Source organism: Pinus tabuliformis, chromosome 8 (assembly GCF_031772625.1).
Source record: "Pinus tabuliformis cultivar Carrire ecotype Pingquan chromosome 8, CPIR1, whole genome shotgun sequence".
Taxonomy (NCBI): Eukaryota; Viridiplantae; Streptophyta; class Pinopsida; order Pinales; family Pinaceae; genus Pinus; species Pinus tabuliformis.
The window spans coordinates 1,183,175,657-1,183,201,113 of record NC_142294.1 but is presented as its reverse complement, the minus strand read 5'-3'; the positions used below and the strand labels follow the sequence as shown (position 1 = coordinate 1,183,201,113).

The 25,457-nt window shown below is 41.4% G+C and overlaps 1 protein-coding gene across 1 annotated transcript in view; it reads left to right on the top strand.

Moving 5' to 3' along the window:
* The window catches only part of LOC149239579 (putative carboxylesterase 17), a 131,155-nt gene extending 116,614 nt beyond the window's left edge, over positions 1-14,541 (top strand). Inside the window, exon 4 of the mRNA XM_089369908.1 lies at positions 14,327-14,541. Coding sequence (XP_089226034.1) covers positions 14,327-14,541 — 215 coding nt within the window. The remainder of the gene's footprint in view (positions 1-14,326) is intronic.
* Positions 14,542-25,457: the final 10,916 nt, after the last annotated feature.

The following is a 25,457-nucleotide window of genomic DNA, read 5'->3' as shown; positions in this document are numbered from 1 at the left end:
ATTCCATTATAGGAATAAGATATTTTTGGTACAAGATATAGAATTAATAAAACACAGAACAAAAACTTACTCTTTTTTCTCAGCACTAGGACATAAATATAGGAACAAATTTGATTTTTGAATTCTTTCAAGTTATTATTGAGTGGCATGCTCTATTTCTTTCAGAAAAGTATTTGATTATTGTTTCTGAGTGAATCCAATTTCTAGAGTGGAGTGGTGTCATTTTGTTTGCAAGTGCAAGCAAGGATTGAAAGGTTTTCTTGTAATTTATTCTTTCATATTCTGCATGATTTAATTATAGGAATAGAAGTAGCGTTTCCAGGGTTAAATCCACAATATTTGTCACTCCCTATTCTATGCCTCAAAGCTTACATAGCCCTAGTTTGATAATTAAGTTTTGCAGAATTGAGTTGCAATTCCAACACCCAACATTTTGGCGTCGTTTCCAGGGAGGCGTTGAAATAATTTTGGTAAGGCTTGGGTTTTTCTTTCTTCTGTAGTAGGGGTAAGTCTCCTTTATTTTTTCAAGTGCAGTGTGCTTCTATTGCTTGAAGGGATTTCTTTGGAATTGATTTGTGTGTTGTAGATGTAATTTTTTAGCTGCAACATTGGATTTAGTTTATTTTAGCAAGTTTTTTTCAGTCTTGTTTTTATTTTTGGTTGATTTCTTTAAAAATGTATGACTAGGAGAGGTAGGGGACCGAAGCCCAATAAGGGCAAAGGAAACAATGATAAATTGGAAATATTTTCTCATGTTGGGCCTTCTATTGTAGGTAGGAAGTCCAAACAAACGCAAACCCACCACGTAGGTACTATCCACCTGGACTCTGGAGACAGTAGTGCAAGAATTTCACAACCAACGGGAGGGAAGAAGGAGACTACTTGGGTTACAAAGAAAAACTTGAACCAGAGTCAAATTTCACACTTTGTGGGAAGTGGCCTATTTAGAGGGAGGAAAATGGCAGATCATGAAGACCATGTTGAGGGGACTGGTGAGAATCAGCCAGTGGATGAGCAGACTACTTTCGGGTTTCCGATTGTCGATCCACATGCAATAGTCCAAATGAAGAATATTCCAACATCTGTCCTTCCACATTTTTATGGTAAAGTCCATGAAGACCCAAATTCCTTTTTATTTTAATTTGATATACTGTGTTTTAGTTAAGACTATTCTTTAGATGCCCATAAGCTAAAAAATTTCCTTGCAACTCTCAAGGACTCAGCTTTACGTTGGTTCATGGGACTAGGAGGGAATACTATAGCTTCTTGGGAACAAATGAAGAGGGTGTTTTTAAATAAATATTAGGAATATTGTAAGACAAGAGAAATGTAGGATGAAATTTTCACTATTGCACAAGGAGATGATGAGACCTTAGAAGATTATTTGGAAAGGTTTTTATATATCCTTCAAAGTTCGAAACATAAATTTGATCTAAGTACTATTAGAACCTTGTTTTTACGAGGGCTTATAGATGACTCTAGAAATAATTTGAATTTGTTAGGACAAGGAGATATTGCTCAAAATACTTTTGATCAAATTTGTGACTTGTGCAGGAAATTTTCACGAAATCAATCTAGATATGGTAAGGGTATCAAGAAAAATTCTAAAAATAGCAGATTTGGATCTACAGATGCTATGATTATTGGTTGTGAAAATAAAATGGATAATATGAAAACTGAAATTATGAATGTTGTTAGTAAACAGATAGATTCCTTTAAATTTCAGCGGATATTAGTAGAAGGGCAAGAAACTTTATCCATTTATTGTCCAAAGTGTAGAAAAAAACATCTTTTATGTGAATGTCCTATAGATATTAAGAGTGCTAATAATTGTGTAATATGTGCAGGGAAGCATCCTACCAAAGAATTCCCTTCTATATTGGGATTAAAAGCAACATTTGAATGAGAGAATTCAAAATCTAAGCCATTGCATGCTATGGGAGCACGGAAATCATGGCCACAGGTAGGTATAGGTATGATTCCTGAACCTGCACCATATTTTTCTGGTTATAATGCACCACATTATTCCTATTAGAACACAAATTACCCTTAGTCATGGCAGCATGGGAATCATTTCCAGTATGGGCAATCCACACCTCCTTGGAAACAAGGATGGAGGGGACCACCACACTCTCATTATTCTTATCCCATGCCTACATAGTCATATCCTACACCATATGCACTATATCCCATGACACAACCTACATTTCCAGTAACCTTTCCTCAACACACTCAGTCTATGCCACGATTGTCATTACCACCACCTTTTAGACCACCTCAATTGTTTGCACAACCAGTGCCTAAACCAAATAATAAATCAATGCAGATGATTCATTCTATCAAATTTCTTCCTTTTGCCATCAGACCATTCTAGTTGGGGTCAATGACCTCCAACTGAGATAGGAAAAGGTAATAAATTTAGAAAAAAAAAAAAAAAAAAAACAACCTATGGTGATCATTGAGGAGGAAACTCCTAATGTTTCAAACAATGATGTCATTATCCAACCTGTTCCCACGCACTAAGAGCCTTTATCTTCTTCTTCAAACCAACCTCCCTTTCTAGAGAGACAAGTTATGGAGAAAGTTGACCCTACCCCTGAGTATGACCTGGCTTCAGAGCTAAGGAATCTTTGTATAAAGGTCCCTTTTCTACAGGTTATTAAAGAGATTCCCATATATACCAATATTGTTAAGGAACTCTACCTTAAAAAGCCAGGGAGGAAGAGAGTTGAACCTCGTACTATCCAGTTTGTTGGAAGAGCAGCTGAGTTGATGACGGGATGTGTTCAAATGGAAAAATATACTGATCCCGGAAACCCATTTGTCTCTATTCAGATAGGTGATGTCCTTGTCCCCAATATGTTGATAGATATTGGAGCGGCCATTAATGTTATGACTAGGAAAACCATGGAGCAAATTCAGTTGACTCACATTCATCCTACCCCCACTGTGCTTGACCTGCTAATAGATCTAAAATTAAGCTAGATGGTGTGTTAGATGTTGTAGTTGTCTCGATTGATTCATGGGAGTACCTCGCAGATTTTATTGTGTTACAACCAAAGAATCCTATTGGGGGGCACCCTTTGATCTTGGGACGACCGTGGCTTTCCACAACAGATGCCTATATAGGATGTCGCTCAGGTGATATGTATATTTCCCATGGGGATGCTAGGAAAAAGGTCACCTTGTACCCACCTGCCAGATCTATCTAGGAGCTTCGAGATACTTTATGGTTGGATTATGATAGTAGTGATGAAGAGACTCGGTCTCTTTCTTTGATCCATCAATATACAAAGTCGACTAAGGAGGGTGAGATTTGATATTTCCTTAACAACCTAGACACTATGTAGCATTTTGAATCACTTCATGAGACCTTTAGTCCAGGTTTCCAGGAAACATGTGATCCCCAGTCCTTACCTTCATTGCTACAGAGAGTAGTATCCACCACAAGTATTCTTGAGTCTAATACCACTCTTTTTTAGATTAGTCCAGACATATTTACACATTATCTCAGGAATGGACCCATCCTAGCAAGAGCAGCTTGTGAGATTGTTACAAGACCATCTTGATGCCTTTTCATGGAGTTATGATGTCATGAAGGGAATCCCTCCTGAAACATGTACTCATCATATCTATATTCAAGAAGGTGTCAGACTTGTCAAATATCCCCAAAGGTGAATGAATCATGTAGTAAGAAAAACTGTTAAAGAAGAATTACAAAAAATCTTAGATGTCATTTTATCTGTCCTATATATGATAGTCGGTGGTTATCTCCATTAGTGATAGTCCCAAAGAAGAATGGGAGATGGCATATATGTATCGATGATAGAGAATTAAACAAATCCACTCTCAAGGACTACTTCCCTCTTCCCTTCATCTATCAGGTGTTAGATACCCTTTCTAGTAAAAAGTGGCTTCAATGTTTATAACCAAATACAAATCTCACCCGAGAATCAGGACAAGAATACCTTCACTTTTCCATGGGGGACATTCACTTACCAAGTACTCCCTTTTGGACTTTGTAATGCTCCAGCTACCTTTTAGAGGGAAGTCTTGGCCATTTTTGCTGACCTTGAGTGTGTAGAAGTTTACATGGATGATTTTTCAGTATTTGGTGATTCTTTTTAGGAAGCCCTCCAAAATTTAAAGAAAGTACTCACTCAGTGTCAAGAAGCATGCCTCACTTTGAGTGATAAAAAATGTATATTGATGTGCAAAGTAGGGGTGGTTCTTGGCCATCTTATTTCTGATAAGGGTATCCAAGTAGATCTAACCAAAATAGAAGTTATTATACATCTTCCTGCACCTAAAACATAAAGGGAAGTGAGAGGATTCCTTGGACATGCAGGTTATTACCAAATATTCATTGAATTTTTTTTTATGATAGCTTCCCCTCTTTTTCGATTATTAGCTCAGGGGGGCAATTTATCTTGGACTGAGGCTTGCCAAAGGGATTTTGAGAATTTGAAGGAAAAATTAGTACAGGCACCAGTCTTGAGGGGGCCTAATTGGTCCCTTCCATTTCATATTTCCTCAGATGCCTCAGACATTGCTATTGGCACAACCTTAGGACAAGAAGAAAACCAATAATCCTATGTTATTTACTTCATTAGCAAAAACTTGTCATTTGATGACTTGAATTATACAATAGCCGAGAAAGAGTTTCTAGCTGAAGTTTTTGCTATTAATAAATTTAGACACTATATTACATGTTATGAAGTATTTATACATACAAATCATTCCGCCATAAATTATTTGATGAACAAAACTTTGACTAGCGGTAGGATAACTAGGTGGTTGCTTTTACTACAAGAATTCAATATTACTATAATCGATATGCCAAGAAAATCAAATGTGGTAGCTGATTATCTTTCTAGATTAGATCATCTTGGCAAAGTAATTCTTGTAGATGACTCATTTCCCGATGAACATTTTTTTCTCATTCAATGAATTCTCCTTGGTTTTCTAATATAGATAATTATCTTGTCACAGGAAAAACACCACCGCACCTATCCTCTCGAGAGAGGCGGAAAATCATTCAAAAAAGTGCTTCATATTCCTGGATTCAGGGAGACCTCTTCTACATAGGACCTAACCTTATTATCCATAGATGTGTGAGAGAAGAGGAAGTGTTTGATATTTTTAAAGCTTCCCATGATGAACCTTGTGGGGGTTGTTTCGCCGACAAAATAACAACATATAAAATTCTCCGCGTTGGCTACTTTTGGCCTTCCCTGTTTAGAGATGCCAAACAATATGTTAAGCATTGTGATAGTTGTCACTGAATGGGCTAGCCTGGTTAAACTGATGAAATGCCTTTGTGTCCTCAAGTCATGTTAAAACCCTTTGAAAAATGAGCCATTGATTTGGTAGGAACTATAGCTCCAACATTTTTAAAGAGAAGACATATCTTGGTTTGCATATATTTTGTAAAAAAATGGGTGTTAGCACTCTATAAAATCCCTTCAAGCTGAGAAAAGGGCTACATAGGTAACCACAAACCACTCCGGTCTAGAAAATGATCTTTTCTAACTAGAGGGAGCTCCCTCACTCGAAAAAAATATAAAGACTTTAAAGCACAAATTCATAGCAGAGACCAGTTCTGACAAAGGAATTCTGAAGGTATTTGGTTGAAGTGTGAATGGCTAGATAGATAATAACACATGATCAATTTATCCTTTTACCCATTTACTTATGAAAGTAACCCAATAACTATTAAAAGTGCTTGTAAGCATGATTTGGGATACAATGATAGGTTGTAGTATAGAGGAGATAAACTAAAACAAACAAAATCCTTCCTCTGCAATAAGATAGTGTTGTTTACATAGGAGAAAGAGATACTAAACATAGAAGATAACATGCATGAGTATATAGAATTTCATTTGTAACTGAAACACGAAGACAATTGAAAGAGAACAGCTAAATAAATTTCTAGATCAACTGAACTCAAATACTCATAAAACAAAGAGAGAAAAAGAAAGAAAGAAAAAAAAAGAAAAAAAGAAAAAAAAAAAGACAAATCCCAAACATCATACTGTAAGAATCCTTATACAGTGAAACCGATAACCCTCCATACATAAGCATTGCACCATGAATTGATCACACAAGCATACATTTTGGAAAATTAACACTAACACATCGTTGAACCATCAACAACATGTTCTGTATAAATTCATCAAAATATATAATCGATACATAGGAACAAAATATGTTTAGGTTCATTGTATATTCGATCCAATAGAGGATCGGTCTAAAACTGAAACAAAAGAGTAAATTGTTGTTTTTCTAATGCCTTTACTAAATACATAAATCATAAAGCATATTTTATATTTTAAAAAAAAAATTAATATAGATTAACCTAATAAGTCTTTGAACTGATCATCATGAATGAAATAGCAAAAAGCACAAAAACTTATTTTCTGATTGTTCAAAAAACCTGCGTAGCAGCTATGCGGTACTCAAAACTTTATCCTTCTAGAAATGACACATGGCGAGTTGTTGAGGTGAGATGGACACCACATGTACCCCATGTTTGCTGCTTTACAACTTGATAGGTGGCTATCATCCACCATGCATTTGGTAGTCTGGGCATGTCCTGCATAGCGAGTGTGCAACGTCTGTGCAATAAAATTTCTGCAACTATTCTCTGAGTGCCTTCCAGTCGTCATGAATGTTATCATGATACTATATCCCGCTCGAAATATCAAATTCAACACCTTAAAATATCATAAAATTAAGACAAAACTTCAAAATAAGAAATGAGGCTTGGTGACTTCCTTTTTCTCTTGCTTCACACTTTACTGGTCGAATCCTTAGTGCTGGGAGTTTTGGCCTTGGAATCCTTAGTGCTGGGAGTTTTTGCCTGATACTTCTCAACTAAATGTTCAAGACCAAGTTTCTAACATACACACTTTTTCATTGTCTCCTTAATAGCTAGGACCATTTGACAAAGTTTTTTCTCCTATCGAGGGCTTTGGATGCTCCTCTGACTTCATGGTCACAGTTCTCAAGAATATGCTAAATGGAATTTTTATACTCTAGATTTTAGTGCCTGAACTAGTTCACCTGGTCTTTACTTACCTTTAACTCCTCCATAAACTTTTGGTATTATTTCCATTGACTGAAGGGGGGTCTTCAAGGAGCCTAAGCTACCTGCTTCATTTTTTGCACATACTTAAACTTAGATTTGAAAATCCTAACTAATGGCCGACTATACCCCACTGCAACACTATTGACTTGTTTAGCAAAAGCTAAATGTTTTTCCTTTCCTTTGGAAACTATTGTAGGTGACTTTGACTTTTCCTCTGCTGGTTTAATAAATTCATTTAAATATGTGTTATTCCTCTCCATGAATTCTATTCTCATCTGATTTTTTAACAGTGCCTCTTTGATATTTGTCATCCTAGGGTCCTCTTCGTCATACTGCATAACAAATGTTTCAGGTGGTGCTATGTCCTCCTCATAGTCTGGTTGTATTGTTTCTCAGCCCTTGGCTTCATCCACTTTGTCATCAACCTGTACATCTACTTGCTTGTCTTCAAAAATTTCCACTACTACCTGAGGGGTTGCCTCTTCCTGGGTCTTTTTAACTCTAGACCTCATTTGGAGTCTCATCACAAACTCATCTTGCAATGTGTCTTCAATTTTGATTTTAACTTCTGGCATGTTGAGCTGATGTCACCTACTCTTATGTTTCTTGTACTACCTTATCATCCTTCATGCTTTGCAATTGAGCTTTCTTGCTCAATTTGGCTACAAGTTTCTTGCTTGGCTTGTCACCTTCTTTCTTTATGGGTTTCATCTTCATGACTGAATGGATGTTCTCTTTCTTGGGTTTTCCTACTTCGGATCTTGCTTATATATCTTCATTGATGGTGATCCAGTTTGTGGCAACAGATCAATACTTGCAAGAAAATCAAACCAAAACATTTTCTTCCTCTCAACTGCATGGGTAAATAAGATTTTGATTAAAGAAAAATGAAACAGACTTGAAGCATGATTGTCTTTTTGAATTTGTACTTTGGTAGCCATTCTTTCTAAAATCTTGAGAAAAAAATAAGGGAGGTTCATTGGCTTGTTCTCTGTGAAATTCTATAATAACCTGAGCTGGTATTGATATACTCTATTTAACCTACCTTGACAGGTGAAGTATCTTTGAATAACCGTTGGGAATGGGATCCCCCAAAGGACAGTTTTGGGGCTAACAGCCCATGTTTGAGTCAAATTAAGTAATAAAATTGTAAAGGCTCTGCATTTTGTGGTTGCAGAGCGCGTAGGTGTCATAAGTCATAAAGGGTTGTCTGCCCTTAGTTTTGTAAAGTAAATTCGGATGTAAGAGATCTACCCATTTCCCGTGGACCATGGATATGCCCAGATCACCACGCCTATGGAGAAATTGTTGAAGAAGGATGTCACTTTCTGCTAGAATGAAGATTGTAAGAGCCTGGGCTTCAACTGCTTCCACTTAAACTCCCACATCCTCGGCGTCCATTGGGATGTCTTCAATGTCTTCCTCCTCTGGTTCTAAGTTTATGTCCTTGTCTTTCTCCTGTGTGGTGGGTTTTGGTGGGTTTCTCCTTAGTGATGCACGCACCGATATAGCAGGTTGCTTGCCCTTCTTGTCCTTCACGGTTTCCTTGGTTGGGGTCGGCTTTGGTCTCGGCATCTGCAGTGATTTAGGGACCTCTGCCAATACTTTGGCCACTACTGGAGTAGCTTCCTCTGCCTCCATCTCAACTTCTGGCACTGGTTCCTTTACTATTTCTTTGGTATTGATAGTTTTTGAGGGTGCCGACATAATGATCTCCAACAGTACATGGGACATCTCGGGTAAGTTTGCAAATGCTGGAGTCTCTTTCAAAGCTTCAAAAAATTCTCGGTTCATGAGTGCCTGAAAGCTCAACAACTCAATTCTCAAAATGCCAAGTGTTTTTCACTGGACAACCACTTGTAATTTATAGGGCATTTTGAATTCAAATCTGACCGTTCCTCCCAAACTCGGCTCATTAATGCTAGATTGGCGGTAGATTTTCAAGGATTAGAGCCATAAATTTCATTTTAAATGCTGGTCGCCTACTCCATTTGGCCACATTTCAACCGTAAAATCACGAATAGTGACTTTAATGGTCACTTTCTAGCCGACCTACATGATTTCTCCCTGGGTAGCGCAACTCCCTTTGCACTGCCGCAGACCCTGTGACACTTCCTTGCTTCACACCATCCTCCAATCGCACAACTCCCTAACCTAGGCAGTGTAGTTTGTAGTACCGTGCCTCCTTTCAGCTACCTAGAGCGCTAAGACTATGCTACCGTCATCTAGTCACATGGCTGGACCGCTGGTGTATGGCTTCAAGCGACTTCCATTCATCTTCCCTGGGAAGCGATCTCCATTCAATTTGACCAGCTGTACCTCTCCTCCATCAGTAATCTCCTTAATGACATAGGGCCCTAACCTATGCATTCTAAATTTCCCTAGAAATTTATCAAAATTACTGCCATATAACAAAACTAGGTCATTTACCTTAAAGGTGCGCAGCTTAATATGTCGATCATGCCATGCCTTTTCGTGTTGCTTTTGGACTTGTTGGTGAAATCCAACTAGAAATATTTATTCCTCAAGTTCATCCAGATATGTGAGCCTTTCCTTGAGGGCTCTGTGATCTGTCATACCTGTGAGTGCCGCTATGCACAGACTAGGCACAATATATTCCATAAGCATTACAGCTTCAACACCATAGAAAAGCCTAAAGGGAGTTTGTCTAGTCAACTTTTTGCATGTCGTTCAATAAGCCCATAGTACTACAGGTATGCATAGGTCCCAATCACTTTGGTGAGCATTGCAAACCTTGGTCAGCGCGTTTTCAAGCACTTTATTGAATGCTTCCACCGTCTCATTAGCCTGCAGGTGATAAGGCGTGCTCTTCTGGTGGTATACTTGAAATTCCTCTGTTAGTGCGCTGATCGTCTCACTCCTAAAGTGTGTATCGCGATCAGTCATCAAGATTTTTGGACAGCTAAATCGCATTAGTACATGTTAAAAGAGGAACTTTATGGAAGTCGTGCTTGTACAATCCTTCACAGGCTATGCCTCCTCCCAACGAGTCAAATACTTCATTGCAGAAATAATGTACCTTGATCCCGTCAGTTCTTTGACACACATCACACGCCTTGCAGTACACTTTGGAGTCCTGATAGAGGGTTGGTCACCACAACCTTGTGCGTAGAAGTTTCTACACTGTTTCTCTTCTTGCATAATTCCCTCCTGCGGTGCTCCCATGAGTGTCCACAAGGATGCTGCTTCTTTCAAACTCAGGTACATATCATCGCAATATCTCATCAGACCCCATTTTTTAAAGATGCCCAGCAATGACAGAGAAATCTTCCGCGTGCACCACTAATTCCTTCTTCTGCTAGACAGTGTATCCTTTCGGGGAAGTTCCTATCCTTAGGAAGTGTATTATATCCTCAAAATGATCATCTGCGATGCGCACTGAAAATAGGTGCACGTCAGGCAATCTGTCCTCCAAATTAGTGGGCTCTTCCCCTGTTTTGATCCGCGACAGATGGTTCGGTCCTCCTTTCAGTCATCCAGGCTTCACAATAATTTCAAAATCATACTCCTGGAACAATAACAACCATCTGTAGATTCGACCCCCCAACATAGGCTTATTAACCAGGTACGTCAGTGCAGAGTGATTTGTATACATCTTAAAATGGCCTCTCAACAAGTAGTTTCTAAACTTCTGGAGCACATATACCATAGCTAACCCTTCGTGATAGGTGGTGGAATAGTTCTTCTCTGCCTTGGATAACCTTCTCCTTGCAAACTCTATAGGATGGTCCAAGTCTTCTCCACTAGCCTATGTGAATACTTCTCCGAGCACTATACACGATGCATCGACATGTACATGAAACTCCTTCTTCTAGTCTGGGAAGACTAGGATCGGCGCAGTGGCCATCTTTTCTTTCAATACATCTAGGCTCTTTTTAGAATCTTTCTTCCAGCAGAATGTGACATCATTCTTCAACAATTTCTCCATAGGTGTGGTGATTTGGGCATAGCCTTTGATAAAATTTCTGTAATATCCCATATGTCCTAGGGTGGCGCGCAGCGGTTTCACACTACTCGGTGCTTACAATTTCAGTATCACTGTGATCTTTGTGGGGTATACCATCAGTCCCTTTCTAGAAACCACATGACCTAGCAGGGTCCCAAAAGGAACACAAAACAAGCACTTCTTCAAATTGAGCGCGATCTGATATCTTCGACAGGTATCCAACATCAAGCGCAAGCTTGCTACATGGCGTTTCACTAGCCCAAACATAGTCCAATCACCAAAGTATAGTTCTAGGAATTTATGAATAAACTCCTTAAACGCAACAATGACTATGCGCGAGAAAATTGCAGGCGCATTCTTCAATCCAAACAGCATTACAGTGTACTGAAAACAACCCCACTCAGTCACGAAGGTTGTCTTGCTCCTATCTTCCGGCGTGATTTTGATCTGGTGGTACCCAGAGAACCCATCAGTGAAGGAATATGCCTCCTGGCCACCTACATTGTCCAACACTTCATCAGTGAACGGAGTCGGGAAAGGATCATGTACGCAAGCGTCATTCAGCTTTCTGAGATCCACGCATATCCTTATTTCATCCTTCTGATTCTTCTCCTGTATCACCATTGGGCTTGCTGAGTCAGATTCTTCCATAGGCTCAATGATGCCTGCCGTGAGCATCTTGTCGAGCCCTAAGCAGACCTTTTCCTTGTACTTTGGACTGAGATGGTAAGGCCTTTGCTTAACCGGCTTTGCATAAGGGTTTCAAAGTGATATTCATCATACGTAGGTCCTTGATTATCCCCTTCAGATCCGTAAACTTGGTAAGGAATAAATCCTGGTATTTGCAGAGCAATTCAGCGACCTTATCCACTGTCGCGTCGTCCGAGTAATCTCCAATCTTCGCGAACTTGGACTCTGCCTCAGTATCAATGTTCTCTTGTTTTGCTTTCAGCGGCGCGGTTATATCTGGATTCTCAACCTGCAATCCTTCAACCTTGTGGAGACCTTCTGTTTTCAGGGACGTTAATCTTCCGTGGATCCTCGTCCTCTTCCTCAGCAGTTACGTTGTAACATTCTAGTGTATGACTCAGCTGAGTAGCCCATTCAGGCTGAATCAGGTCTAAAGGATCCTGTGGTATCCTAAAGATTGCTTTTTTCACCTCTTATAGCGCTTCATCAATACTGTCAAACCCATCTTCAAAATGGAATGTCATCATGAATCCTTCGTGCAGAATATTCCATTCACCTGTCCCATGGCGAAGCTCTGTTTATACATGCCAATTCATCAAGACAATATCCAGGGTATGACAGAACAAGTTGTTGGCTTGATGGAGCTTGACCCAGGTTTGGAGTTATTTAGCCAAACAAATCCCTGTACTACTGGCCCTTTCGGCAATAGCCCACGAAGCGTGCGCTGAGGTCTCATCCGAAGCAGTATGGGGGGATGCTGGAACCAAGTTTCCACACCCTTGAGATGTCTGAGGGGTTGGTTTAGTCCAACTATGAATACCTTTGCGCAGATCACTTCGCGCACTTTCCTGACTTGCGAGGCCTTCGCGCTTTGTTATATTTGCCTTCGCGCAGCTCGAACCAGGGGTTGAGGAGCCTTCGCGCTGCTAAAGTAGTGATCTGCGCTATTTCCCCAAGTTACACCGCGGATCTTACTTATCTTCTTACAACAGTTAGTTATCTTTATGTAAACAGATACTTTATCTTATATTCACTTATTCAACACATTCATATAAGTTCGCGCAGCAAATAAACAGTAAGCTTGTAATTCATACCCAATATACTTCAATGCATAAAATAGAAAAAGATACACAGAAATAATGTAAAACTTCTCTTTATTAATGCTTCAATCGGTTACAGACTCAACCTGCCCTACGCACTCAGTTGCAGGGGTCCGTGCACTCAGCGGTAGACTACTAGGCCTCTGCGCACTCAGCTGCAGAACCTTCTCCTACTCTACTACCCAAAGACTCGAATTTACACTTAGACTCAATGCTTCCTCATCTATTTGATTCTTCGATTAATGTCTCTTTTCACTTAGAGCCTCGCTCTATTTATACAATCCCATGGTCCGCGAACCATGGGTAGAACTATCAAGCCAATGTTACATTACAAAAGTAAGGGCAGACAACCCTATGACTTAATTACACTTCGCACTTCATGCCTACAAATCACTGAGTCTTTACATCGGACTTAGTCAAAACTTGGGCTTTATGCCCCAAAACATGCCTTGGGGGGATCCCGCGCCCAACAGGCCCCCAAAACAAACATCATGACTTGCCCTTGAGTCACTCTATTGGTGCGGAGATCTTCACACAAAGACCTCCCAACTCTGCTCAGACTACTACAAGGTCAGCAGCGCATTGAGTGGTTGTTTGTTGTATCTCCTGGATGTGTTGTTTAGAGACCGCGGTGTCTGAATTGCTTCCTTGTATCTTCTCCTGTGTCCCCTGTAGCTGTGCGAGCTTTCCTTCAATTTTTGCAGTGATGACGAAGGCCTCGTCAATCCAAGGCTAGATACGCACCTTCAAAACTTCTTCTCTATGTCACCCTGCATCTACTTGCTCCTTAAGCGCTTTGTCCTGTTGCATCCGTGTGAGCCTCTGTGTAATGGCCACTGTCTGCGCGGTTCCTTTGACATTGTCTTAATGTTGTTGTAGCTCACGCGCCTCTATTTCTAAGTGTTGTATGTTCGAGTCCACCTGTAGAGTGGTGAGGACCTCAAACGATTCTTCCAACATTTTGGTGCAGTCCTTCACTACACTACTGATCTCCTCCATCCCTGATGTAATGATGATGGCACGCTGTTCCCTTACCCCTAGAGGAGTTGAAGGCTGCACCTTCAACTGTAGCTATGCTATCTAAAGGTTCACCTCCAACTGAACCTTGGCCATCTCTTCTCGTGCCTCATGCACTCCTGTTGCTAACCTCTGGATGCGAGCCTTTGCTAGGATGGCCAACTCAAGGAACATCTGGCAGGCTTCCTCAACCACTTGCACTATCTGTCAGTTTTGTGCCACAACCTCACGCTGCAAGCTTAGTTGCTCCATGTTGATTCTTTGTTCACTCAACACCTGTAGCGCGTGGCCCTCCCTAGCCCGCAGTTCTGCAGTCACTCCATCCTGCAGGACATAGAGCATCTCCCGAGGGAGCGCAGCCATGTGATTCCTATCCCTTTTAACACACTGATCGTAGGCCTGTCGACCTCATTTTCTATAACCAGTGCCCCCTCTGGTATCACTATTGTGTTGGTTGTGCAGGCGCACAACATTTACTCTACCGCGATCGTTCCTACTACGAGGTTGGTCGAGAGAGTACCAGCCTGGGGAGTCCGCACATGCAACTCCTGAATCTATACCCGAAGGGCCCCCAACACAATCTGATTGTCCTCCACCAACTACTGGAGGGCCTCCGCGGTGACTTCGCACACTATCTCCCCTATATCGTGCAAATCTCCCTCAGTGAGGGTGATTAGGTCGAAAGAAGTCTTAGACACTTTTGACTTCTTTCGCGGCCCCACCTGCTCTCTCGAGTGCTGGCGCTTTAACTGTGTTGTCATTGTTTGTAGGTCTACGCCACCCTCCTCTGTCTCTGTCTCCATTTCTTGTTCCTACTCAGGCGAAGGTGACTTCCGACCCTTGTGCTCCTTCTCTGCTTCCTTCTATGCTTCTAGTGTGACCTTTGCAGTGTCCTGCACCTCCTGCACCTGTGCTGCTACTGCCTCTTTTCTTCTCTTCTCTTCCAACTGTGCCATCCACAGTTTTGTCTCCTCCTTCTTCCGCTGTGTAGTAGACTTTTCCGTTTCTGTCGCGGAGAGGGCTAGAGCGTGCCACTCCGGTGGCCACGCCTCAAGTACATTGAAGATAACATCATCTGTGGCCAGGTATGGTAGTTCATTCCACTTCTTCGCGGGGTCCTTGCGTGCCCTGATGTAGACATGATGGAAGTCCGCCTTAAACTTTACGAAGCTTTGTAAGTTGTTATAGACAATGGGCGATAACCACGGCTTGCGGTTAATCCCCATTCTGATGTTCATCTCCATGAACACCCAGAATATTTTACTGTCTCGGATCCTGCGCGCATCTTTAGTGGTCCACAGCGAAGCGTACTTCGCGGACTCTGGGAGATTCCTCTCAGTTGGGGGGAATTGGATGTCCTCAGGCAATTGCCCAACCACCAGCACTATGGATAGCAGAAGCCATGCATAGTGGAAGGTCTTCCCCTATTCCTGTGCCTCACGACAATTCTCTAGGAACTCCTTGCACAAGAATTCGGACTAGTTAAACTGGACCCCCTCTGTGCACTTCTCAGCAAGTGCAACCACTAGCACGGGCACCTCATCCACGTGGCACTTCCGCATGACCTTACCTGCCAGTATCTGAGTCATAACTCTGACTACCTTGTTGTTAATACTAGAGATCATGTAGCCCCTCTTTTTCTTCTCCAGCTTATATTTCTTTTTCATGGCCTTCGCGATGGCCAAATCACTGCTTTTACCCTCCAAAATGTCTACTGGGCCTTCCCCTTTACAAGGGAGTCGGGTAATTTTATGGATTAGGTGGTCCATGATGGGGATGGGCTCCTCTAGCCACAAACACCCATCATGCACCAAGAAAAGCGGCTGCTTGAGGAAAAACATAGTTATTGGGGAGCGATGGTAATGCGGCACCCAAAGCAGGTTCAACAACCCTACTTTCACTACCCCTCGCAACCACTTGTGCGGCTTCAATTCTACAACTCCCACAGCAGTGTTTTTCTTCGACTTCATGAGCTGCATGATTTCCAAGTGTGGGAACTTTTCATTGTCCGTGAGATCCTAAGCTTTAAAATTCAGACTCGGCACCCATTCCAAGTGTGCTCCTTCAAAAATGATATCGTCAAATAGCTGTGGAGTTTGCAGAGACCTCTTGCTCTCATCTAGGTCCTTGGGCACCTTTGCCTTCCCCTTCCGTAGAGGAACATATGCGGGCAGCCTGGTTGGAGGGTCTGCGCCCTCGGTTTCTTCCTCCATGTCTTCATCCTCATCCTCTTCTATCAGGATGTCCTCAAGGTCTTCCTCCTCCTCATCAGTTTCCAAATTAACCACTTTCCCTTTTTCTTCCATGGTCAATTTAGTTCTCAGCGGGTTTCCAGGGGACATTTGCGCCGGAATTGTGGGCTGCTTATCTTTCTTGGGTCTCGGCATGCGCGGTGATTTAGGGATTTCTGCAACTATCCTGGCGCTCTCAGGGGCATCCTCTACTGTCATGGCCTGCGCGGCCTCTTTGGCGGTCATTTCTTCGATTTCCCTGGCTTCTTTAGATGCTGCCATTTGGTTTTTCCAGAAATACCTCAACTACTCAACCGGGGACTCAAACAATTCTCTCAATAGGTTAAAAAATTCTCAATTCAGAATACTCTGGGTGCACAACAACTCAATTCTCAAATGACCAAGTGTTGTTTGCTGGGTAGCCCTTTGCAATTTATAGTGCCTTTTGAATTCAAATTCGACCGTTCCCCCCAAATCCGGTCCATTAATGCTCCCTTAGTGGAAGATTTTCCCAAATATTGCCCATAAAGCTCGCCTTAAATGCCTGTTGCTTGCTCCATTTGGTTTCAAACCAAGCATCACATTGTGAATAATGACTATAACGGTCACTTTCCATCCAACCCACGTGGCAGTGCAACTACCCTTGCACTGTCGCGGACCCCGTGACACTTCCCTCCTGCGCGTAGCCCTGACATCGTGTAACTCTCGGGTAGAGTAGTTTATAGTCCCACGCCTCCTTTCAACTCCCTGGAGTGCTAAGGCTGTGCTTCCCATAGCTACTCAGGTGGCCGAGCCACCTGTATATAGCTTCAATCGACCATCAATCACTTTTCCTGGAAAAAATCCGCATTTTATATTTATTGTCTGCATCACGCACTTCACCATCTGCATTGCACCACCATCGGTGATCCATATATTAATATGTGGTCCAATCCAAGGCATCAATCTGATCAACTCTTGGTGGTATTCCCCAAATTTTTCAACGTAATCATGTGCATCCCGTTTTATTACCGTAGTTTTCTTATTGAGAAAATCCTTCTTTATTCCTTCCTCAAGCTTCTTGACTTCTTCTTCCATCAGAGCACTTTTCTCCCTTAACCAAGATCTTTCATTCATGAGTTCTTGGAGCCTAAGATTACCCTGCTGGATCTCGTCATCAGGTTCCAAGTGTTCTTTTTCGTTCAGCTGCGCGATCCCTTCTTCCAAGGCTCCGCAAACCATCATACCCATGGGCGCTGCTATGCGCAGACTAGGCATAATATACTCCATCGGTATTCCAATGTTTTCTCCATAAGCCAGCCTAGAAGGCATCTATCCCATCAGTTTCTTTCACATTGTCCTGTAAGCCCACAAAACTACTGGTACGTGTAGGTCCCAATCACATCGCTGCACATTATATACCTTGTTCAGTGCTTCACACACTTCATTAAATGCTTCTACGTGGGTAACCTTTTACACACTCATTCTTTCCATACTCTGTCATTCCAACTGGAGGGATCATTCACGCAATTTCCTCCCCAACACATGCTTATTGACCGTGTTCCCCAACACGAAGTCCATGTGCATCCACGTAGGTTGTTTACCATATGCCTGTACCCACCTGGACAGATGCGCGCGTGGACCATCCCGTACATTGTATTTATCTATTAGTTGCATCTTAGGCTTCCCAAAATGCATGTGCATCATTCTCTTACATTCACACCAGTCCTCAAAGCTTCCTTGGTGTGTACCCCACCACCTCGTGGGCGTAGTGCGCAGTACCCACTTCAAAGCCTGGAAACATTGCTTTTCCGGAACTTCTCTTTCAAATCTATCCAAGAAAGCATCTACCTAAACTAATCCATCATAAGTAGGCAAATCTCTCACTTTTGCTGATACGCAGCATAATGATCTTGTCATCATGTTACAGTTCAGCGTGGTTACCTCGTGTAACTAGTTCTACCATCGTTCTATCTCTTCATCCAAATTTGACGTACAGGAGCTTTCGCGCTCCCATGAGATTTGTCCATCCACGATGGGATTTACCCAGTCTTGCTCTCATGTGGTTATCTTGTAGATGTATTCCAAATCGTCGTCACTTTCACTGTCACGCAACGGCTCTGTGTAGCGTGATCCTTCTGCAGGGTCTAAAGGTACGACTACACGCAGAGACATTTTCTCAAAAATCATCTTGCGCTTCTTCATATTAATCACCCCATTCATGTCAGTGGTGTTATAGATATATTTGGGAACTGTAACCCCAATCATACATGTCCATAAACCAAGGGCTTCTAAGTCCCTAAAAGTGTTGTTTCATGCCCTAAAGGAGCAAGGTCAGCTGATTACATCATCTCCCAAAAGTTCTCCATGAGAAACTACTCAGAACTGGTCAAAGCAGGACCATACAAATTGCCCAGTGCTAAACGTGCGATGCATCTCACCTGCCACATGCAGAAAGTGCGATGCATACTGGAAAGCCCTTCTATAAGGTATGATGAGCGAGAGCAGAAAAATGGCACAAGTAGTTTGCTAGGTGGAAACCCAGAGAATCTTCTAGAAACTGCTCATTTGACACTTGCCTCTCTGAATTCACCCAGGGATGAGTAAGAGATCTAAAATCTCCATGTGGAACCAAGAACTATCAGTGAAATGACAATCCCAGAAGCTGACTCACTCCCCTGTAAACATCTATATATGGATCCCTCATCCAAGAGATCCAAAGGCTGGAATTTTTGTAATTTGCAAGGAAGTGCTTTGGTTTCTCTTTGAAGACATTGTTGGGTGATCTTGCTTTGTATGAGGTGAAGAGGGCTTTCATGCTGGGAGGATGGCATTGGGTCAGACCAAGTGTGAAAGATCTCTATTCTTTGATGGTATTATGTTGCTGTGAATCTACAGGTGTTCTTTGAAGCGGGGCAAGTGAGGAAGCAGTGGCGAGATTCTGTCAAAGGGGAAAGGAAACAAGCAAGGAGCCAACCGAAAGACTGAGGTTGGTACTCTCCGCTTCTTTCCCATCTCTCTCTCGTAAAGGAAAAACAAGTGACTTTAATCTATTTGTTTCTAAGATAGCTACCCATCTTAGTGGGACTAGCAGCTTTGAATAGACACTAGATTTCCCGATAACAAAATGGCGACTTTGCTTGGGAGCGATTAGTTTGATTGCTTGTCTCTATTTGTTTGATTCATAATCCATAGATGGAGCCTGAAGTCAAGCCAGCTAGCCTTCGAACTGCATTTGATATGCAAGTGCAAAGTAGATCAACGCTTCTTTAGTCAATCTCCAGGTTTGTTTATGAACTGAACAATTGACTTGCAAACATCCTAAGTGCCCTAGAGGTAGCTTGAGTAACCTCATTAGATCAGCCCTATACTTTGTAGTTACTGACTATCATTTGCTCAGCCTAAATCCCTGAACTAAACTGCAAACTGTGACCAAAAACCAAGTTAAAGTCTCGTCCCTGGACCATCGCACCTTGTCTTCTTGGAAATCTGGATGCATCGCACCTCCCGTGTGCAGTAGGTGGGATGCATCCTTGTTTCCCTGTGTTACAGGTGCGATGATCAGACAAGACTAGATATGCCTCCAGATTTTGGTTTTTTCTTCACTGTCTTTAGTTTTATTCAGGAGTTTTGCTGTCTATGATCAGTAGACCATTCTAGAAACCCCCTTCCTTTACATCATTCAGCCTCCATTGTACAAAGATTTGTGAATGTTTTTATGTATTTTTCGCCATTCATAGTTCTCATTTACAAAATAGTAGCTTAGTCGAATTGTTGTCTTTTGATTTGAAAGTATCGCAAGTGTTGTTTTCAGTCAAAGAAAAGAATACTTCTCTTTTTGATAGTCGATTACACTGTTACTCTTGTATTTGATTTGAATTTATAAGTATTTCAAGTGTCGAAAGCAGTTTTCAATTCAAAATTGCAAAGTGTCGTCTTGCCTTCCTGTCATTTTTTGAAAAGAAAATCGTTAGTACTGTCGCTTTGAAAGAAGAAATAATTCAGATTTGTATTTAGCATTCTTTTTGTCATTCACACATTAAGAAAGCAGAAAACAAATACATGCACGTGCATTTGCATTTAGACTGCTTGTTGATTTTGATTTAGGATAGTGCATCTAGTGTGTGCTCTCTGCTCTATGTTGAAAGGATTTCATTTCTCTTTCCTTAGTAGCTAGGATTTTCATTGCAAAAAGAAGATTAAATGACTGTTTATCATCTTAGATTGCATTTTAGGAATTGTATATCTACATCATGCGGTGAACCTGAAAGGCAAATTTCTTAAGAAAGATCAACTGTAAAATAAATTCAATGAACATAAAAACGCTCTGGAACCTAACGCACAACATCGAGAAGTCTAGGCTAGAGACGTATTCCAGCGTCGTAAAGCATGGTAACTGTCGCTTTCACTGTAGGTTGGGTGATTCCTCCTCTTTGAGACGGCAAGTGCCAGTACGGACTTGTGCTCCCATGTACCGTCGAGTATATAATGGGAGACCATAATAGGCTATATCCTTTATCCTTAGGAAGTCGTGTCTGCCACCGTATTGATCACAATGCATTGAATACAACGTTCGGGAAGATTAACTTCCGTACCGTAAAAAGTATTCTGCAGTTTTGCGATTGGTTTGGCAATCCCTCTGTCTAGATTTCTAGAGTAGTCTCTTTCGTTCATTTTCAGACTTCTCAAAGGAAAAGGTCCATTTGAGCACTTGTCACTTCAGGCTCATTAAAAATCCAAGGCAACTAGACTCATCTTTAGCTTTTTCTCGACTCTTAAAAAGTGAAAAAGCAAGTTGTGTCAAAGCGTCTAAAATTTATTTTAATTGGAATAATGTCATTGTTCCCTCGTTGGTCTTAGGTTGAGAAAATGGAGTCCACCAACCAAGGATTTCCCCTTGGGGGAAATCCTAGTCCTTTCTCCTCTTGGGGAGATGTTGGTGCACCTCATATGGCCACATTGTCCCTTCCAGGACTGACAATTGGCCTGCCAGTATGGCTTTTCTCGACCTTTGTCATTCAAAGCACCGTGATTCCTGAACAATCAAATCAGCATCTAGACGATACTAGAGTTCCCCTCCAACCTTCTACTTCATTTGTCTCTCCCTCTCCTTATTCCTCTTCGCTTGGTGAAGATAGTAAAACTAAAAACCAAGTAACTGAGAAGAAGAAGAAGGGGAAGGAGAAGAAGAAGAAGGAGCCAACGGAAAAAAGGGGCAACTGTGCATCGTCTAGCGAAAATCCACACACTGCACCGTCCAAACCTAAATCTCCATGTGTCATCTGCAAAGGAGACCACTATCACCGAGATTGTCTTTGCATCCCATGGATCCTAAGGGACTGGTGTCCCCGCTTGCACAATCCGGTTTCATCAACCTCTAACGATCATGTTGAAAGTACGCCGTCAACTAGTGAAAGCGAAGTAACCGGACATAAAGGAAAATTGCAGACTGTGTGAAGACGATCATGCCCTCCATCATTGTCCATTCCTGGATGAAGCTAAAAGAGTCTTGGATAATCGTCCTGCATCACCGAAGCGACTCCCTCCTGGATATAAGAAACTCTTGCCAAATCCTTTGCTAGTTGAAAATCCGACTGACCCACCTTTGGTGTCGGTCGAAACACCTATCATTGAAGATAAACCTTCTGAGTCCACATTGGACCAAAGTCAATAGGTCGAGATGGAAGTCGACCCCATCTTGACTTCAGAAGATTTACCTTCAGATGATACAGTCACCGAAGAGAATGAGAACGACACCGTTCAAATTCTTTTCGTAAACACAGACTCCGATGAACATGGGGGAAATCTACCCATTCCTTTACCGCAGGAAGAAAATTCGTCAAAGCTGTATCTGGCCATTTATTTTGTCCCACCTCTAAGCAACCTTGTCGTTTCCTTCGATTGGAATCTACTAGGCAGACCCCGTTTACCATGTAATGTACCATTTCGAATCATAGTGCAAACTTACAAAGTGGTCATGGTCAGCACCATCATAGATGAAGGAGCTTCTGTGAGTATCCTTTCCTCAACTGCTTGGAAAGCGCTTGGTTCGCCATCGCTTTTGCCTGAGATGTGACCTCTGACAAGCTTCGATAAAGGAACCAGTCGACCATTAGGAATCCTTCCAAATTTGCCTATAACTTTGAGAAGGAAAACCGTTTATCTGAATGTAATGGTAGTCCAAGGACCTTTAGATTACAATCTACTCCTTGGACGTGACTACATTTATAGCATGGGAGCCATTGTCTCCTCATTCTTTCGAGTAATGTGTTTTTCGTATGAAGGCAGAATGGTCCAGCTCGTAAACTAGCTTTCATTCCCCGGTTCACACATAGCTAATAGTTAAATGCCATCCCTAACAGGTCTTTTTGTGCAAGGAATGTCTCATCAATCTCCAGTCCATCCACTTGATGAGCGTGAGTGATTCGGTGGTCGTGACTGAAACCCAGGGGGCATGCACCTTGGTCTGCTTCAGCAGGAAAACTTCAGGTATAGGGTAGGTTTTCGCAGAGGATATATGACTAGTCTGACACACCTGTCCATTTAGGAAAATGGGATTAGACCGGAATAAGATACCTCTGTTAGAAGGTAGGCCTTTCCCGATAGAACAAATGTTTTGTCTGCAAATTGAAGGGTAACCTGGAAAAGGTAGGCCTTTCCCGATAGAACAAATGTTTTGTCTGCAAATTGAGGGGTAACCTGGGAAACTCTACTTCGCTATACCTGGGGGCATGCAAACCTTTTTGCGTGAAAGTGAAAAACGACCATTTATTTTCTTAGTTTGTAGGTTCTTAACCCTTTAAACTCGTAGGATTGGTCGTTCCTAGCTTACACAATAAAAGGGCTCGGAGCATAATTTCGAATGGTGCCAGCCCCCTAAAAAATGAACCTATTGATGAGACATCCTAATTATACGACTGGCACGAGCAGTTTTACACGAAGTTCAAGCTTGTTAAAAATTAAACATAGCAATGAGCATATGTTCCACCAGAGTTTAAGCTCATTAAAAAATGAACCCACCACTAGTAAATAACCATTGAGATCGAATTATTATCAGCTTTTGAGCCTTCGTCATGTTCATACCATCACCTCCACTCTATTTAGCCGATCATTTGCCTCCATTTGATTGTTTACCCCTTTTGAGGAACAACTGCGACGAGTGATCCTATTAGCCACCTTCTTTACACTGCCATGATTGAAGATTTCCAAACATTACCTGGAACCAACTGCTACGTGAAAACATCACTTGTTCCTCAAAAAATGAGTCTCCTTTAAGCTCTTTTCATTTGACTCATAAAATATGAAAAGATTGTCGAGCGATTGGCCTCTCCAGCTCGTTAAAGTGATTGGAAGTGCTATCCCTCCTCTATATTTTAATCTTTTTGGACTTGAGGGATTATTACACAAAAAGGTCAAGCGTTTGTCTTGTTCGGCTCGTTAAAACTATCGAAAATTCATCCCTTTCGCATTGTTTTATACTTTTTTGGACTTAAGGGATTATATTATGAAAAAGGAATATTGGAGTCTTCTTTCCGTCTCTTTTCAGACTCTCTAAAATTGAAAAGAACTGAGTTATCCTTGTCGTTAAACTCGTTAAAACAATAGCGACAAACTTGTCCATTCAGATAAGAGCGAGTTTCACTGTCGCTAGGCTCGTTAAAACATAGCGACGGGTTTGCCCGAAGGGAAAATTATAGAACAAGAATATGTTATCCTCCTCAAGCTTGACAAAAATAAAGAGGTACTTGTTAAGGAAAAAGTTCCCCTAGGGTCTTGGGCTGATACTCTAGCAGACTGAAAGTTGTCTATACAGAGAAACACACATTCCATACAGCCATGATGCTAATATAAGCAAACTCTATGATAAGGGGCGTACCTGAGGTCCTATGTTTGAGAAGGTCCTTCCAGGGTCCAAACCCTTCTTGGAGTTCCTTTTTCTCCTTTGACCTGCAAAACAATCAATTCAAGAAAGTACAGCAGTATATGGACTAAACATTATAAAGAAACCATGTTCATATTATAAAGAAAGGTAGTTAGTTATGCAATTAAACAACCATTCATACATGAATTCTAACATGAATATCATAAACATGAAGAAGATTTATATCAATAACAAAGACATGTGTGTCTTTTATTATAGACAAATAAAGTACAGAAAGGAATAATTTCACTTGAGTTGTCCTTTCGCAGGCTCCAAGCGGAACCGTCCTTCGGATTCATCCAGTCTCAAGCCTTTAACAAACTCCTTCCATGACTTACTCCATGATATCACAAGTAGTAGATGGACATCATCACACAAGGAAACAAGGGTTTCCTATAAAAATGAGGGAAGTACAGGAGTTACAAGGATCTTCAGACCTGGTCAGGGAAATCTTAGCATAATAACCTTTCTCTCTCTTCTCTCCTCCCTTAGGCCTTCCCATTGAAGCCTTTTTAAACTTCTCCCAAAGTAGTTTTTTAGTTGGGAATTCGTTGGGAACAGTTGGGCCACAGGCACTAACAGGTGATCAGCAGGTAAAACCCGCGATCTCTGCCTGAAATTAAGGAGATTTAATTTTTTTTAAGTGTTTTAAGACATATACGTGGGTTGGGTATACACAGACCCACGTATACACGCATTTAGCTCAGGGCAATGTCATGTATAGGGAATAAAACACTATTTTTTTTAAATTTTGGACCAGGTCTGGAAGGAGGGGTTGCCCTGGGCCATGAGTGCAGCATCACAAACCCCAAGAGTGAGATTTGGAGCTATAACAGATGCCCCCTAATATATGAGGTCAGAAGGGGTACATGATGGCCGAAATGTATTAAGCAAGTACATGGAAAGGAAATCTGTCAAAAACTGAGAAGGACTTCACCAGAGTTCAGCCTGCTAAGCCACAAAAGGAGATCAGAAAGAAACACTATCTGAGGTGGGCATACCCATGCTCAGAAAAAGTAAAGCATGTCCGCATATCAAGTACAAGCGGATCCACTAAGTATACAAGTATAAAGAACTGGAAAAACATAATGGATCATCTGATCATGATTGAACAAGTACATGTCTGAATATCACATATAAGAATGTCAATGATGCTGAAGGATGAACCAGATCAATGATATCGAAAACTGATCACAAAAGGTACCAACTGAACATGATGGAATAGGATGGTACTACACTGCAAACTCAGGTGCCAGCATATAGAATGTCGCCTGATCCTGATTTAAACAGGAACACAACAAATTACAAAGATGACCATAAAGACAGATATGCAGTGGAAATAATACTTCATTTCATTACTGTAAAATACTGAAATATGCTTACAAACAGAAATGGAAATAAACTAGCTAGGGCGATGGTATCTTATCTTTGAGAAGAGATGTGACGGCTACATGCCTATGAA